The sequence below is a fragment of the Strigops habroptila genome, chromosome 4 (assembly GCF_004027225.2).
Source record: "Strigops habroptila isolate Jane chromosome 4, bStrHab1.2.pri, whole genome shotgun sequence".
Lineage (NCBI taxonomy): Eukaryota > Metazoa > Chordata > Aves > Psittaciformes > Psittacidae > Strigops > Strigops habroptila.
Window position 1 is genome coordinate 8,543,214 of NC_046358.1, and position 16,018 is coordinate 8,559,231.

The 16,018-nt window shown below is 46.9% G+C and overlaps 1 protein-coding gene across 5 annotated transcripts in view; it reads right to left on the reverse strand.

Moving 5' to 3' along the window:
* The window catches only part of ZNF106 (zinc finger protein 106), a 45,087-nt gene extending 29,191 nt beyond the window's left edge, over positions 1-15,896 (reverse strand). For 2 of the 5 annotated variants that reach the window (XM_030482467.1, XM_030482464.1), the window contains exons 1-2: positions 8,670-8,847; positions 7-92 (exon numbers count right to left, since the gene is read on the reverse strand). In XM_030482467.1, coding sequence (XP_030338327.1) covers positions 7-60 — 54 coding nt within the window. In that variant the 5' untranslated portion in view covers positions 61-92; positions 8,670-8,847. Of the gene's footprint in view, positions 1-6; positions 93-7,954; positions 7,980-8,669; positions 8,848-15,509 lie in introns of those variants that run through there. The other 3 variants (XM_030482466.1, XM_030482469.1, XM_030482465.1) reach the window with 3 other exon arrangements.
* Between the last annotated feature and the right edge of the window lie 122 nt (positions 15,897-16,018).

The window sequence follows — 16,018 nt, forward strand, 5'->3', positions numbered from 1 at the left end:
ATTTACCTTTTTTGAGTTGTACACAATGTGACATAATATGCATTTTCGTTCTCGAACCATGCTTATTACTCTGGAAAGATCTTATCCCATACCTGCAATTAAAAATAAAGAACCAACATTCAGGATTTTTTTTTTCCATTATTCTGTTTTATTAAGGAAAGTAAAAGTAAGCTACTATCCATGAAAACAAGTGTGCCGAGTTTCTTTTAGAGAATTCATACCTCTTGTGCATAATTAATATTCTTTAAAGAAAAATAAGGTAGTTTTGGATAGTTACCTAAACCAGTTATAATCGAAAGTAGCTTTCCCTTCCTTTCTTTTTGTTCCTTGTCCTCCAAGATATGGCACTCATTCTAAAGGCAAATAGAGATCTGTAGGCACCCTCTCAGCTACTCAGATTAGCAAAACGCTTCTCAACTCAGATTGAGAGATAAGGAACTGGGGAAACCAAGCACGGCAAATTCAGATCTTTATTTTGGTACACAGGACAGCTCAAGATACTTAAGGCCCTAGGAAAATTAAACTAAGGCCATTCATGACATTAAAGACCATCAGTCTTCATGGTTTATGAGTCCATGCATTCACCATAAAATAAAACCTGACGTGATTTAAATTCAGCATTTTTCTCATTAACCTCCCTATGAACTACACATACACATGCACCGAAATACTCAATTTAGACAGCATTTTAAGATACATTCTTTAACACCATGCTTTACATGGGCACCTTATGTATTAGAGTCATTAATAAAAACTACTGATTTTCATTAATTATTCCCAACAGTATGAGATTATTCAAAACTTTGCACCAGAATATTAAACATTTCAGTACTGATCACCTTAAGACTTGCATATATGCAAATGGAAGCAGCAGCAGATCAAATTAGATGGCATATGTATTTTATCATAATGTTTAATTCATAAGAGAGCAATTAAATCAGAGAGGTACATAACAGTATAGGTTATAATACAAAGAGTACAAAGTCTGGGTAAGTTAACAGGGTATAATTTTTGCTTTTTCCCTCTCTTAAAAGACACTAAAATGCATTATGATCAAGAACTATAGTAATTTTTTAATTGACTTGGCAGGGGCAGTTCTTCACGCTAAAGTGAAAATAAATGTATCTTTTTACTACTAGGCGTTTTTACATCTCCACACAAAAAGACAAATCCTTCCAAGCTTTGTTATCTTACATTAATCAACTTGAGACATAACTTAGCTACTACCATTAAACTTAACCTACGAGAGCCTTCTTTAATGGCTCATCTCTTGATCTTACCCTACAAAGTTAATTCTAACTATTTACCGTGAACCTTCTGTATCAGGGGTGTCGAACCCTCTGAATCTGATACTGAATAGAAGTTGCAAGCAAAGGGCAAGCACTGAATTTTTACAGAATCCAGATTACCCGGAGTTAAAGCAGCTCTGGCATTCTGTGGTACTCTTCAACTGTAAACAAACAAAAATCAGCAAGCAAAACCACATCCACTCTGATTCCAAACTGTGGTTCTTTGACAAATAACTCTTTTCCTCCAGATTTGCATGTCCATTTACAGTTAACATGTGCACCAACATCTGCGCAGTTTAAAGAGGAAGGAACCAAGAGTTGCAGTAGCCCTTTCACCTTTAGACAACAGAGAAAGCAGTCTTCTCCCAACAAACATTGACATCATCATACAAAACCAAACATATTTAAAACACACAAGGAGATTCAATCACCTTCTTATGTTCCCTAACCATCATTCCTAGGGTGCCATTCTTGATCTCACTGAAATACCTGATTGCATTTAAATGTCCATTCTCCAGCTTCCTCTCATGGGCACCTGATGTACTTGAATCCTTAGTAAGTTTGGGGGTTTTTTGACAAATCATCCCCAACAAAGGTTCAAGATCATTCAGAACTTTGTGCCACCCTACGTCATATAGAGTACACATATAAATTCAGATGATATCAGTGATACGCATGCAAAAGCACCTCCCTTCACAGAAGACCAGAATACAGGAATGCAGAGGTTTGGAACAAATAATTTTAAACCCCATACAAAAAGTCTAACTTGTTTTGAAACGTATTTCAACTGAGACAGTAGTTAAGGAAAGTTTAAACTAATGTGAGTAGAGAGCGAAAATGAGATATTTCAGCCTCATGACTATCCAGTAGGTTATTAGACAAGTAAAGAAGGACACCATCAATATACAGTTTATCCACAGATCTGTACAGCTACAACAGAGCTAAGAGAATTATTTATTATTATACACAAGTGACAAAGGTTTCAACACCTACCTAATATAGGAGAGCTGTTTTCATATGTAGCTACCCCTGAAAAGCAAGGGTGCTAATCTTTGCATCAATTTCAGATACTTCCTTTTTGGATTAAAATATTCTGTACTCCCCCCAACATTCTTCACTAGCTCTAATTTGTAGTTGAGTGGAGTAATACCCTACATGTGTTCAGGATCTCGACAAGATTACTCAAGTATTTACAGAATTTATTCTGCATAAGGGCAAAACAGCAGCATGGGACTTCTCAGGAAAAGCAGGGCAATGAAATGTGGTGACTTGCTGACACAAGAGAGCACGTAACACTAAAAAGCTTTCACAAGCAGAACTAATATTACACCTGTTTTAGCTAATTAAAACATATAGTAATGATAGAGGATTACAGGAAGAGTTTTAGGATAACTGCCCAATCAACTGGGCATTACTTATGACAGAGTACTAAAAATACTAATGGAATTCAAATGCTATTGGATGTCACTATGAAAAGTGAAGCTTTAAGCTCCAGAGAGAGAAGTCCTTAGAGGCAAGAACCCAGAAGTAAAGAGATTCAGTAGATGCTACAGAGACTGGGAGAAAACACACCCACGTTCTATTTCCAGATGCCTCTTGAGGCATAGAGATACATAGAGATAAACCACTGTCTACATAGAGATAAACCACTTCCCATCATCCTTGGCTTTCTCCCAAATCCTGCTATAAAACCCATGGCTCACTTTAATGAGGTGCTTCAATTTCACTGTAAAAGAACTTTCATGAAGTACTTTGAAAAGCAGTGTAAACTCAAGGTATTCCCTCACTCACTATGCAACAGTGACAAGAACCAGACAGCTTTTGAACCACGTAGTCAGTGATTGTATTTGATCTCATCACAACTGGTCTGTTCAATCACAGAACTGTAATACCAAGAAACTTCAAAAAACAAGCTTTCCCTACAGAAATGCAGCCATATTTCAATTCTTAACAACAAAACCCCCATACCTGAAACACTAAACAACCTTCGAGCTTTCATCAGATTTAACAGTTTGTGCTTTTGAAATTACCAACTTGCTGCTCAGAATAGGAAATCACTTCTTATGGGACATTAATAGGAAAATGAACTACTCTAAAAAATGAGTAAACTGCAAGCAAACATAAGGTTTTGCCAAAAAGATCCCATCACTATATAAAAGAAAAACAGCAAAATGTAAAGCTTTCAAAGCAAATGAGATGTCACAACAACTTTCTATTTTACAGGAATGTAACTGTTCAGTGAGTGATATTTATATGTTTGTTTCAAAGAGATGTATTTCACAGCTATGTGATAGAAATGCAACTTGTCCAGAGCCTGCACCTGCCCAGAGCTCGGAAACACCACACACAGATTTAATTAACTTAAGCAAGATTGCTACAGAGATTTTGGAGAACACTTCTCAGGAGTAAAAATAGTCTACAAAGAAAATCAGGCATTAGACTACTTCCTGCTACAACATCCATTTGTCCACTGTAATTCAACCTTACCGGATAACATACATTAAAAATGTAAGTCAAGATTAAATCTGCTACAGATCAGTGGCTGAACACTCTGACTATATAAAGCCACAAGTGCCATGGAGTGGGGCAGGCAGCCCAGCATTCCAGCTGCCTAGAAATCCTCAGGAAGCCTCAAAGAGATCAGCAGTACTGGCCTGTCTAAAGGCCTGCCTAAGTGCTGCATGTCGCTACAGAGAGCAGTGGAAATTCTACACTTGACAAGAATAGGAGTCTAGAAGTTCAACTGTGACAGAACGCTCTGCAGCAACATGTTCCTCAGCTCCTCACAGGGATCTCGTTCCTTTTGTTTCAGTTCCTTCTCTCCTGCAGCAACCGACTGCACACATCCTAGTTGGAAGTATAGAACAGTAATACAGCTACCACAGACATGGGAAAGGAGAGGGGAACAGAGAGGAAAGAAGCAATTCACCAGAAAGTGCATTCATGAAATCTTTAGTCAGTTGATGAGAGGAAGTGGTGGACACAAAGTCATTTTGACTTGGAGACAAGCCTCTTGCTGAAAAGAATTAGGAATGGAAGTGTATTTAGACTCTGGAAAGCATTTAAACAACCACTGCTAGGCTAGACCATATACAGTTTGACTATCAGCACAACTTACTTTGCCAAGAATTTTACCAGAAAACCGGAAGAACCCCACATAGGCCTTTGAAAGCTGTATCCAACCAGCAATTATGATAAACAAATGGTCCAAAGCAATAATGATAGCTAATTTAACTAAAATACTGCTTCATTACAGCCTAGTAAGAGAGATTTTCTTAAGGATAAAATTTATAACTAGAAAACTACTTCCCTGTATTACACACTGCTCCAAACATCAAAGCCCTGCACTGCTGTGAGAATGCTGTACAAACCAAAGTAATTCATCATAACAGAAGCCTATGCTCAAATTTCATCACCTCGAGCAGAATTTCTGTGCAATAAAGCACCAATGTTCCAAGCCTATCTTTCCTTTTCCTTAAGGCATCTGAATTCACTATCTGAAGATCTATCTGAAGTGATTCTCCCCTTACTCAACCGTAACTTTTACCAATTACCTTAACATTCCCTCTGGGCATATGCGGGAGGCATTTTAACCTTCCTTCTGGAGATGCCAATTTGTGCAACCTATCCCAACCAACAGAGAGAAACTTAAGGATTTACTAAAGTTAAGTTAGGACTCACAGCATTATTCTCCTCTAGCACACTATCATGCACTGTACAAAATTAAAATACTTGTACCAGAAGCAATTTTTAAAGTTAATTCCTCCCTGCTTTCTAAATTTAAATTTCATCCTCATGACAGACTGAGGGTACTCTAGACCCCTCAGCACTGAAGCAGCACCACTGCACAGCAAATGTCATAACCAGGCGTCCAATTGTGCTCACTTGTTTTGACACTGAGCTAGAAGGAAATAAGAGTTATTTCACAGATCAAAGTTCTTTAAGTTCCTGTTAAAAACAATAAAGTCAACTCAACTATCTAGCTTAGAAGTCGTCTTGCAGAAACTGTTTGCATGCTATACCATGAGTGTGACTGCCTTTATACAATATACAGGGAAGGTAACTGAAGATAAGGAGAGATAAACATCTTCAACAGACCAGCACAGGCAGGGCAACACCTGGCACGAACACAGTTTTCATTGATGTCCATTTTTATTTCCAGTAAATCTAAGAATGGGGCACAGACCAGAAGACCCTCTCAGAACCCCACTTTGGAACTGAGCAAGTGCTCACTAAACTATGCCCATCATTATCATAGTAATGCCTCTCTACTCTTCATATGCAAATTAGGGATAACACCCCAAAGAACATGAACATAAATGTGCAGGGCTCAGATCAGAGGGTGAGCTCCCACCACTGACAATACCCTGCATGAAGAGGACCAATAAGATATTGGATCCACGGGTGCTGATACTTCTTCTCTTCTCTCCCTCTTTCTCTTCTCCTTTCTTTTTTATTGAATATTGACTAGCTCCAAGTAAAAATGCATGGCACAGGACTTGCTAATCCAGTTATCATCCTTGAGTTATTATATCTAACCACATGCTTTGTATTTTGTATTAACAAATCATAAAACTGGTTGGTTGGTGTTGTTTCACCTTAATTCAGTACAAGGGTATCACAAAACTTGGTCGCTGGTCCCAAGCGGACGAAGGTCGCCCTAAATGTCTCTGTTCAGATCACAACACCCTATTAACACTCTTTGGAGAGGGGAACTGCCTTTGTACATCTACTACCATTATAGCTTCAAACTGTAATCAGCTTCAAGCTGATTGAGACAAAGTCTTATTAAGAAGCAACACAGTGATCCACAAGATGCAAGACAAACAACCTGATTTAGATATTCCCCTGACTTACAAAATAATTCACATCAGCTTATTCTGATTAACTTTGTGTCACTTCATAAAAGGTCTTCAACAAATAGACCCTTATAAGAATGACAGAAATACCCACCAGGTAATTTTACGCTTAATTCTGTAACATTTAACTGCACCTTTGGTTCCCTTCCTAGGTTATTTAAGCTCATGGGTAGGCATACTATGTCTGTTTCACTGATCAGAAGGTAAGAAGGGGACTCAGAAGCCAAATCAAAACAGACTACTCTATACACCCCATCTACTGCAGTTCCACAGAAGCAGGTACCTGGCCTTGGCAAAACGACTCAGACTCACCTAAAAAATATCCATATAGACACAAGAGAGCACGTAGGAGAGCAGTCAGTCAGTCACTGGGCTTTTTCTATTTATACGGTCACTACAGAGTATAAAGAACAGCTGGAGAGTGATATGAGGTGCTCAGACCAAGGTAATCAGGTCACTCTTCAGTATATGGAGCTCTGGTACCAAGCAAATTCAAGATAAGGATCCCAAACATTAAGACAGCAGTCATCGATGGCCAGCAATAGAAACACAGGGGTCTATCTGAATTCTTATATCTCTATAACGCAGTTTGCCCCAGGGCTGAATATCAGCAGCTCCATCAACTCAGGATGTACAATCAAAGTGTAAGATAGTCTAGGACTAGGTGAGAAAAACCCCTTGCACTACAAATATGAATAATATTTTTATAGAAACAAAGAAGTTTTTTTGTAATGCATAGTACCCTCTTATTTTCCTGTAATCGGTTTGAGTCTGATAATATCTCAAATCTTAGGACACCACCTGGTGGCAGAGTTCACAGAAGATGATTACCAGATGTTAAAAATGTTATCAATATAAATTTGATTTCAATCAAATATAAATTTTATTCCAGATATCTTATGAATTTTGTGTCTACAATAAAATGGGGAAAAAAAAAAAAATGGAAAAATACCTTAACTTTACCTAGATCAATTTTTCTACAAATCTTAGTATCTCTGTACACAATTTGGATATATATTTATAGAATAGTGATTGCTGTTATTCTTTGTGCTGGATATCACAGCCCTGCATAAATCAAGATGCATTTAGCTAACACCTCTTCAAAGATTTTTGGACATTTCAGCTAGAAGTTACCCAAAGTTTGGTCATAGCAACCACATTGACTCAGATAACAGATTAACATGGTTTGCCTAAAACCAATGGCTCGTTTCAAATTGAAAACACTAGAACACAGCACCTACTATGGTGCAAATGCAGTTGGCTTGTACTGCCACTTCAGGTGCAGTCAAGCAAGAACAGAAACAAAAGACAATACAGTTGCCTTTAGCAGAACATACCTCAGAATAGGAAGCTATTTTCCAAGGTAACAAGTTACGAAGCCACACTGCATTGGCCCTTAGAACCTGCAATATTCATCACAAATATTGCAGTGCTAACAGGGAGATAATTTCAATCTTCAGCAAAACTATTAAATTTTTGGAAGGCTTAAGTGTTTTTTGGGTTTGGTTTTTGGTCTGGGTGTTGGGTTTTTTTGTTGGGCTTTTTTTTTTTTGGTTGGGGGTTTGAGTTTTTGTTGGGGGTTTTTTTGAGTTTTTTGGCGGTTTATTTTTTGTAGGATCTATTAATTAAGCAAAACAGGCTGTTAGTTTAATACAGCAATTGAGGCTTGACTGAAAGAAGTAACAAATAACAAATGAATAGAAACAACCAGCAGAAATACAGGAAAAGCAGCCCCAGGAACTGATGCTGAAAACAAAGTCCAAGAAGCCTCAATCTTCCTCTCTCAGGTCACACCTCAGAACTCATCTGATCTACAAAGCTCTTCAGAAGCATAGGAGGGAATGTGAAAAAGAAAACCTCTTACTTGCATAAGGCCACTACTATCAAAACACTAACAATAAAGGACAAAAAAGTATAAACTTATTAACCATCAATGACACTAATATGCAATGTTCATATACTTTTCCAAGTTGAAGTTCATAAGCACCCCTGAAAAGTTCTTAATATAATTTAAGTCCGCATGTAGACCACCCTACTTTTAAACACCTCAGACTTCATTGTACCATTAACAGATGTCTTATACTATCGGCCCCACTCCTTTTAGGTCACCAGATATTTATCACCACATTCATACATGCTTTCACTAAGACACACCTTTAGCAATATGTTACAAGGAAGGTAACTGAGCCACTCTGTCCCCAGAGCCACGTTTCAACCCAGGAAACGCTTCAGGCGGCTACGAAGAGACCTGATGATAGCTACACATCTGTAACAGAGAACCTGCTCTAGCAAAGCTTGTATTAAACAGGGCAACAACATTCAGGGTTTACTGCAGCAACAAAGGATGCTCACAACACAAAGCAAAACATCTGCCCGCCCCAAGGCGAGATATCCGGTGCAGCCTCCCTAGGCCGGGCCTGCCCCGCTCCACTCCACCTCAGCCGGAGCAGCCCCCCATCATCCCAGCTGCCCCCCACCGAGCTCCCCCCAGCCCTCCGCTCCCCGCGGCGCCGGTACTCACACATCGCACCCCTCGCCAGGGCAGCGGCCCGAAAGCCCATCCCCGTGCCGGGCCCGAGCAGGCCCAGCCGCTGCGTGCCCCCGGGACCGGCCACCCTCACCAAGCCCGCGCCGAGCCGAGCCGGGCCGGGCCGAGCCGACCCCACAGAGACCCGCGGCGCACGGCGGGGCGGGGCCACTGCCCAACACAGCCAATGAGCCTGGAGGAAGGTGGCCGCGCTGCACGCCGGGAGGCACGCCTGCCCCTCCGCGGTGCATGCCGGGAAATGTAGTCCCGCCGGCGTGGCGGCTGGGCAGGGATGTCGGGCGGGTGGCGTTGTGAAAGCAGCAGGACTTGCGGTGGGCTGGGGTGGCGAGAGTCGGCAGGATGGCAAGTGGTACCACTGGTTACTTACGAAAACGTGGAATAAGCCCTAGTCCCACATTTCCAGAAGAATGGACTTGTGATAATTGGCATAATGGGGAAGCTGTAAAATAGCTGTGGCCAGAGGCCATAAAAAAAGATGGAAAAGGAATTATTTGCAAAATATTAGGCTTCTGTCTAGAAGCTGCATATCAGCATAGAACAGATGACAGCAAAAAGTTACAGGACCTAGCAGAAGAAACTCAAAAAGAAAACAAGATATACTATCTTTGAAAATTGAACAGTTACAAAATGTCCATGTGACATCCCAAATCTGTAGTTAATGGTGGTGGAGCTTTGTTTGAGATTGAGCAATGAATTTAGTTTAGCCTCATTGATTGGTTCTGTGACTGTTTGGAAGAATGATTCGTGTTGTGTGTTTTCAGCTACAAACGGAAAAAATCCAAAGGGGTTGGAAAGGCTGTTAGGAATCTGAGCAAACACTGTCTGATCTAATCCATCTGATTGCCTTAAATATCATCTCTATTTTACCTCCATTACCTTTTAGTCACAGGATACCACAGATTTTAGTGCCTTTAAATGAGAAAAAACCCTCTTCCTGGATGCAATCCTTCCTTCAAGGGGCTTGGGGCAACCTGGTCTAGTGGAAGGTGTCCCTGCCCGTGATGGTGATGTTTCTACCCAGGAGCACAAGTGTCAACGGGGAGCGGAGTGTGTGGAGGGCAGTCCTGCAGGGTGGGATCTGGGGTCTGGTTGGCAGCAGGCTCAGGAGGAGTCCATGTGGACAAGGCTCTTCCGAGCAGGCTTTAGCCCATGGCCAGCCCTGAAGTTTGGCTCCGGGGCTTTTTCTCTTGTTTGCTGTCCTGGCTCCCCAGGGAAGGGGACAGGAGGTTCCCCCCACCACTCCTGCCCCGCTGCCGCTGACTCAGCCCTGGGGCCGGCTCGGTGCCCTTCGGGGCTCGGCAGCTCTAATGTGGGGCCCAGCGGAGCTTTGGCACCTTTTGGGGGCCATTTCCTGGTGTCCCCATTGCTCCCTCCCCTCCACACAGACACGGAGCGGTGCTGAATGAACAAGTTTTAATGTACTAACACATAAAACCAAATCATTAACTGAATAATTGCCCACCCTCCTCCCCCCCTCCATATGCCCCCCATCCCCACTCCCCCCTGTGCCCACTGCTTCAATCCCAACTCCCCACCACCCCATGACCTCTCACCCCACCCCCCTCCCACTCCCCATCCCCACTCCCCCCATGACTTCTCCCATCCCCACTCCCCCCATGACTTCTCCCATCCTCACTCTCCCCCATGACTTCTCCCATCCCCACTCCCCCCATGACTTCTCCCATCCTCACTCTACCCCATGACTTCTCCCATCCCCACTCCCCCCACAACTTCTCCCATCCTCACTCTACCCCATGACTTCTCCCATCCCCACTCCCCCCATGACTTCTCCCATCCTCACTCTCCCCCATGACTTCTCCCATCCCCACTCCCCCCATGACTTCTCGCATCTTCACTCTACCCCATGACTTCTCCCATCCCCACTCCCCCCATGACTTCTCCCATCCCCACTCCCCGCCATGACTACTCCCATCCTCACTCTACCCCATGACTTCTCCCATCCCCACTCCCCCCCATAACTGCTCCCATCCTCTTAGCTTCTCCCCCCACCCTCCTCCCACTCCTCCCATCCCCATCCCACCCCATCTTTCATCTAATCCCCCCTTGGAGGAGGCCTGCGCTTGGGGGGGGGCGTGGGAAAATGGCTCCCTCCACGCTTTACCCCCCGTTTCCCTGTGCTGGCAGGCTCCCCAGGCATGGGGCTGCTGCCAGGACCCTCCTGCCTGACCCCCTCCGTGGCCTGGTAGACGCTGAGGGAACGCCTGGCCTCTTCCACCTCCCTGGCGTATTTGATGATGGAATCTTCCTCCCCAAGGCCTTGGTGGAGGGGGTCAGTGAATGGGCTGGAGGGGACATGTCCGCCAGAGGGGCTGTTGCTGCTGGGGGGTGCCCCCGCGGAGGTGGCCGGGCCGGGGACGTTGGACTCTGCAGACACTCCCTTGATGTTCTCATGGCCAGTGATGGAATTCGGCACAACCAGGGCAGCCAGGGCCACTGATCCCTGCTTTTCCATGGTAACACCAGGGTTCCCAGGCATGGTGACATTGCTGGGAACATCCTGGGTCACCTCCAGCATGTTCTGGGACATTCTGAAGAGCCGCAGGGCCTCTTGGAGGAGCATCTCCTTGGTGATCTCAATGTCCCCATCTGGGTCCCCAAGGCCTTGGCCACCAGATGGGCTTGCAGGGATGCCGCTGCCTGCAGGGCTGTTGCTGCCGGGGGGTGTTGCCACGGGGGTGGCCATGCTGCAGATGTCGGTTGCTGCAGGAACCCCCTCGATGTGCTGGTTTACGGGGCTGGGTGCTGGCAGCACCAGGTCTCCTGGGGCCTCTGCTCCCCTCTGCTGGTGGTTCTGGGGCTCAAGGTGTTGCGCTGGGCCCTGGGGGGACTCGGGGGCTGCCCAGGCCGGGAGGATCCCGCAGCCCCCGGGGCCCAAGAGGGCAGCACCCGGCAGAGCAGCAGCGCCGTAGCCCAGCGTGGAGGTGTTCGCCGGAGGCACGTCAGGGCTGGTCCACAGCGTGGAGGAGACCTGGGGCTCCTTAAAGCTGCTGCATGGAGCCCTCTGCAGCCCTGTGAGGGGGAGTGGGAGCCGTGCTGGGCCGCGGGGACCGCCAGGGCCACCCGCCGAGCCGGCCCCATCACCAACGGCCCCTGGTTCTGCGCCAGGCACAGGGGGAGCTGGTGGCCGGGGCGCTCCCCAGAGGTGAGCTGCTGTGCCGGCGGGATGGGCTGGGAAAGCAGGACGGGACTCGCTTCTGGGAGGGGGGATGGGAGAGATGGCCCCAAGCCTTTGGGAACGTCTCTGGAAATGGGATTTACTGGCACACCCCAGCCAGGCGAGGGGTTTGCTGAGCCCCTGTGCCAGATCTGCCAGGGGACAGGGGCTGGGATACTGCAGCACCCAGGCCTGGGGATGCTGAGGGCGCGGAAGGTGCCGGGGCGCCAGAGCAGACACGGATGCCAGACCTGATGGTGGTGCTTGCGGGTCCGGAGGTGCCCATGCTGTCCAGGGGATCCATGATAGAGGGAAGTGCAGCACCTGGCTGAGCAGCCGGGACAGTTTGGCGAAGGCTGAAAGAGAGACAGGAGCCATGGCTGCGGTCATCTCTGCTCCTGCCCCCAGCAGCGTCCCCGGCTGCGGGGTCGGTCCCCACCTTGTGGATATAAGCTCTCGGGGAGAACAAAATCCCCCAGCGCCGGGGGGGCACGGGGGCCGCGCGGTGGGAGCTGCTGTGGTGGCAGCGCCATGGTCCACGCTGGCTACTGTCCGTTGCTAAGGACTCTTTGACGTCTCCCCGATGGAATGTTGGGGCTCCCCGTGTTCCGCCCCGCCCCGCAGTGCCCCCAGCTGCTCCTGGGGAGGGAAAGGGTTAAGGGGGGCTGGGGCTCCCCTGGCCCCCACCGGCGGCTCTCAGGGGCTCTGGGTGCACGTGCCTTTGGCTGCAATCTTGGTGCGTTCCCAGGGCCGGGATCTCCTTGGGGCCACTTCTGAGGTTGGTGAGAAGTGAACTTCTTGTCCCAAGTTCTCATTGTGCCAACTCGGAAAGATGCCCTCCTGGGCTGGGGAGCTGTGAGTGGAGAAGGACTCAGGGGGCCTGGCATGGTCTTGGCCACCATGGACATGAAACGGTTCTCAGATGAGCAGAGAACGGACAGCAGAGTCACTACCCTGAGCTCAGGAGAGCAAAGGTTCTGCTGATCCTTACCCACGAACATTCAGCCTTCTCACTCACAACATTTTGTTGAAGGTAGTCGATGCACTCCCTGACATACAACACAACCCCACCACCTCTTTTTCCTTGCCTACCCCTTTCAAAAAGCCTGTAGCCATCCACTGCAGCACTCCAATTATGCGAATCATTCCATCACCTTTCTGTGCTAGCGACAATGTCATGATTTCCCTGCTACACAACGGGTCCCAGCTCCTCCTGGTTGTTTCCCACACAGATGCATCGAAGTTGCCTTGTGCCTCTGAATTCCAACAGAAGCTGCTAACCCATGGCTCATGTCTAGTGAGCCTGGTGTTACCCCCTTCCCCTTCAAACCTAGCTGAAATCCCTCTCTATGAGCCGCTGAGCTAGGATCCTTTTCCCCCTGTGGGACAGGTCTACCCCGTCTGCCACCAGGAGCCCTGGTGCCGTATAGAGCAGGTACAAGAGGCCTTGCAGAGGGCTCTACAGAGATGGGACCATTGGGCAATGATTAATGGGCCCAAACTGAACAAGTCCAGCATTCTAAAAGAACTGGATAAAGAACTGGCTCAATGGCCGCACGCAAAGAGTTGTGGTAAATGGCTCGATGTCCAGTTGGAAAATAGTAACGAGTGGTGTCCCTCAGGGATCAGCATTGGGACCGGTCCTGTTCGACATCTTTGTCGGCGATATGGCCAGTGGGATTGAGTGCGCCCTCAGCAAGTTTGCCGATGACATCAAGCTGTGTGGTTCGGTTGATACGCTGGAGGGAAGGGATGCCATCCAGAGGGACCTTGACATGCTTGTGAGGTGGGCCGATGCCAGCCTTATGAAGTTTAACCAAGCTAAGTGTAAGGTCCTACACCTGGGCCAGGGTAATCCCAGGCACAGCTACAGGTTGGGTGGAGGAGAGATTCAGAGCAGCCCTGCAGAGAAGGACTTGGGGGTGTTGGTTGACGAGAAGCTTAACATGAGCCAGCTTCAGTGCGTGCCTGCAGCCCAGAAAGCCAATCGTATCCTGGGCTGCATCAAAAGAAGCATGACCAGCAGGTCAAAGGAGGTGATCCTGCCCCTCTACTCTGCTCTCGTGAGACCTCACTTGGAGTACTGTGTACAGTTCTGGTGTCCTCAACATAAAAAGGACATGGAGCTGTTGGAGCAAGTCCAGAGGAGAGCCACGAGGATGATAAGAGGGCTGGAGCACCTCCCGTATGAAGACAGGCTGAGAAAGTTGGGGCTGTTCAGCCTGGAGAAGAGAAGGCTGCATGGAGACCTCAGAGCAGCCTTCCAGTATCTGAAGGGGGCCTATAAGCATGCTGGGGAGAGACTCTTCGTTAGGCACTGTAGTGGTAGGACAAGGGGTGATGGGTTCAAACTTAAACAGGGGAAGTTTAGGTTAGATATAAGGAAGAAGTTCTTTACAGTGAGGGTGGCAAGGCACTGGAATGAGTTGCCCAAGGAAGTTGTGAATGCTCCATCCCTGGCAGTGTTCAAGGCCAGGCTGGGTGACATGGTTTAGTGTGAGGTGTCCCTGCCCATGGCAGGGGGTTGGAACTAGATGATCTTAAGGTCCTTTCCAAACCAAACCATTCTATGATTCTATGATTCTAAAATCAACTTCAGAAAGAAAAAGGGAAAAGACAAAAGTTAGGAGAAAAGGTTGAAATTAACCTTATGCAAACTGCCAAGCCCGCTGGTGTTGTACAGATTAGAAAGTTAATTGTATTCCCTGTACACTGAGAGGGAAACATCTGGGGTGACTCCAGTGATAATGACATGAGAGTAAACAATTCCTCATCCTGTTAAATTCAAATCCTCTTGTATATCAGGCCAGACCTTATAATAAAACCAGAAGAAACTACTGGGCCTCAGGGTGGAGCAGGAGACACGAAAAGACCCCATTTGATCCCATTCAAATGGCTAATTTACAAGAACGCTACAGCCATAAGCTGAGTGAAATGGAAACTGAATGCCTGTGGCAAGTATGTTTAACTGGGGGGGACAGAATTTTACTTGATGGCAATGAGGCCAGTGGAATTTGGGGTCGTGTTATCTTTTTAAATGCTGGTCCTGAACCCCCAAAAAATCCCCACTTGACAACTAGCAGAGTGGCATATTGGGTTGGCAGAATAGATACTTTGGAAAGAGGAGAACCTCTATTAATACCTATTATATACCTAAATGGGCTCTCCACAGCTGTTACAAAAGCTGCCGGTATTCAGGCCATGCATGAGCATGATCCCACTGATGTTTCCATATCAGCAACTGTAGATTATGACATGTTAAACCCATTAATTAAGGGAGCTCGTGCAGCTCTCAAACCTTATCTTATTGCAAGAACAGATGAAATTAAGAGAGATTCAGACTTTAATGCCCTATTGGCCATAAGAGATATTGCTGATTATTATCAAGAAGAAGCTCTAATACATAGATATCTCCCAACCTGGGCAACATTAATGCATGACATTATAAACCATGGGCAAGAAATGGGATGGAGCAGCTTCTCATTGAAACCATGCAAGGGCACGTGAAAAACAACAAGGTGGTTTGTGACAGCCAACATGGCTTCAACAAGGGCAAATCACGCCTGATCAATTTGGTGGCCTTCTGTGATGGGGCTACAGAACTGATGGATAGGGGCACAGCAGTTGACGTTGTCTACCCGGACTCGTGCAAAGCGTTTGATATTGTCCCGCATAACACGGGCTCCAAGAGCCGTGTAAAGCTGCTGTGGGTCTCAATGGTGTGAGAGCTCCACGCGGCGCCCTGAGGCAGCAGCCCTGCGGCGGGGTCCTGACGGTAGCTGGACAGGGAAGAAGTCACGCAGGCCCGGGCAGGAGCTATGCCTCGGCAGGGAAGAAGGGCTGCCCGCCTCAGTAATGCAAAGACAGGTCTGTGATTCCCAACGGCAGCTTTCCCACTCCGCCCTCCTTCTCTCTGGTAACGGGCGAGGGGCTGACACGATTCCTCCTCCTGGGCAGCACAGTGCCAGGAGCAGCGCCCCGCAGGCACGGACCGGACCACCGCCACGGTGCCAAGAGCGCGGTGAAAGCACCGACAACACACTCCCACCTGCCACAGGCGGAGCGGAGCGCCATCTTGGGTGTACACTGACTGACGTCATGCACGTCGGGGGGCGCGGCGCGGCCGTCGGCTCTCCTCCCGCCATGC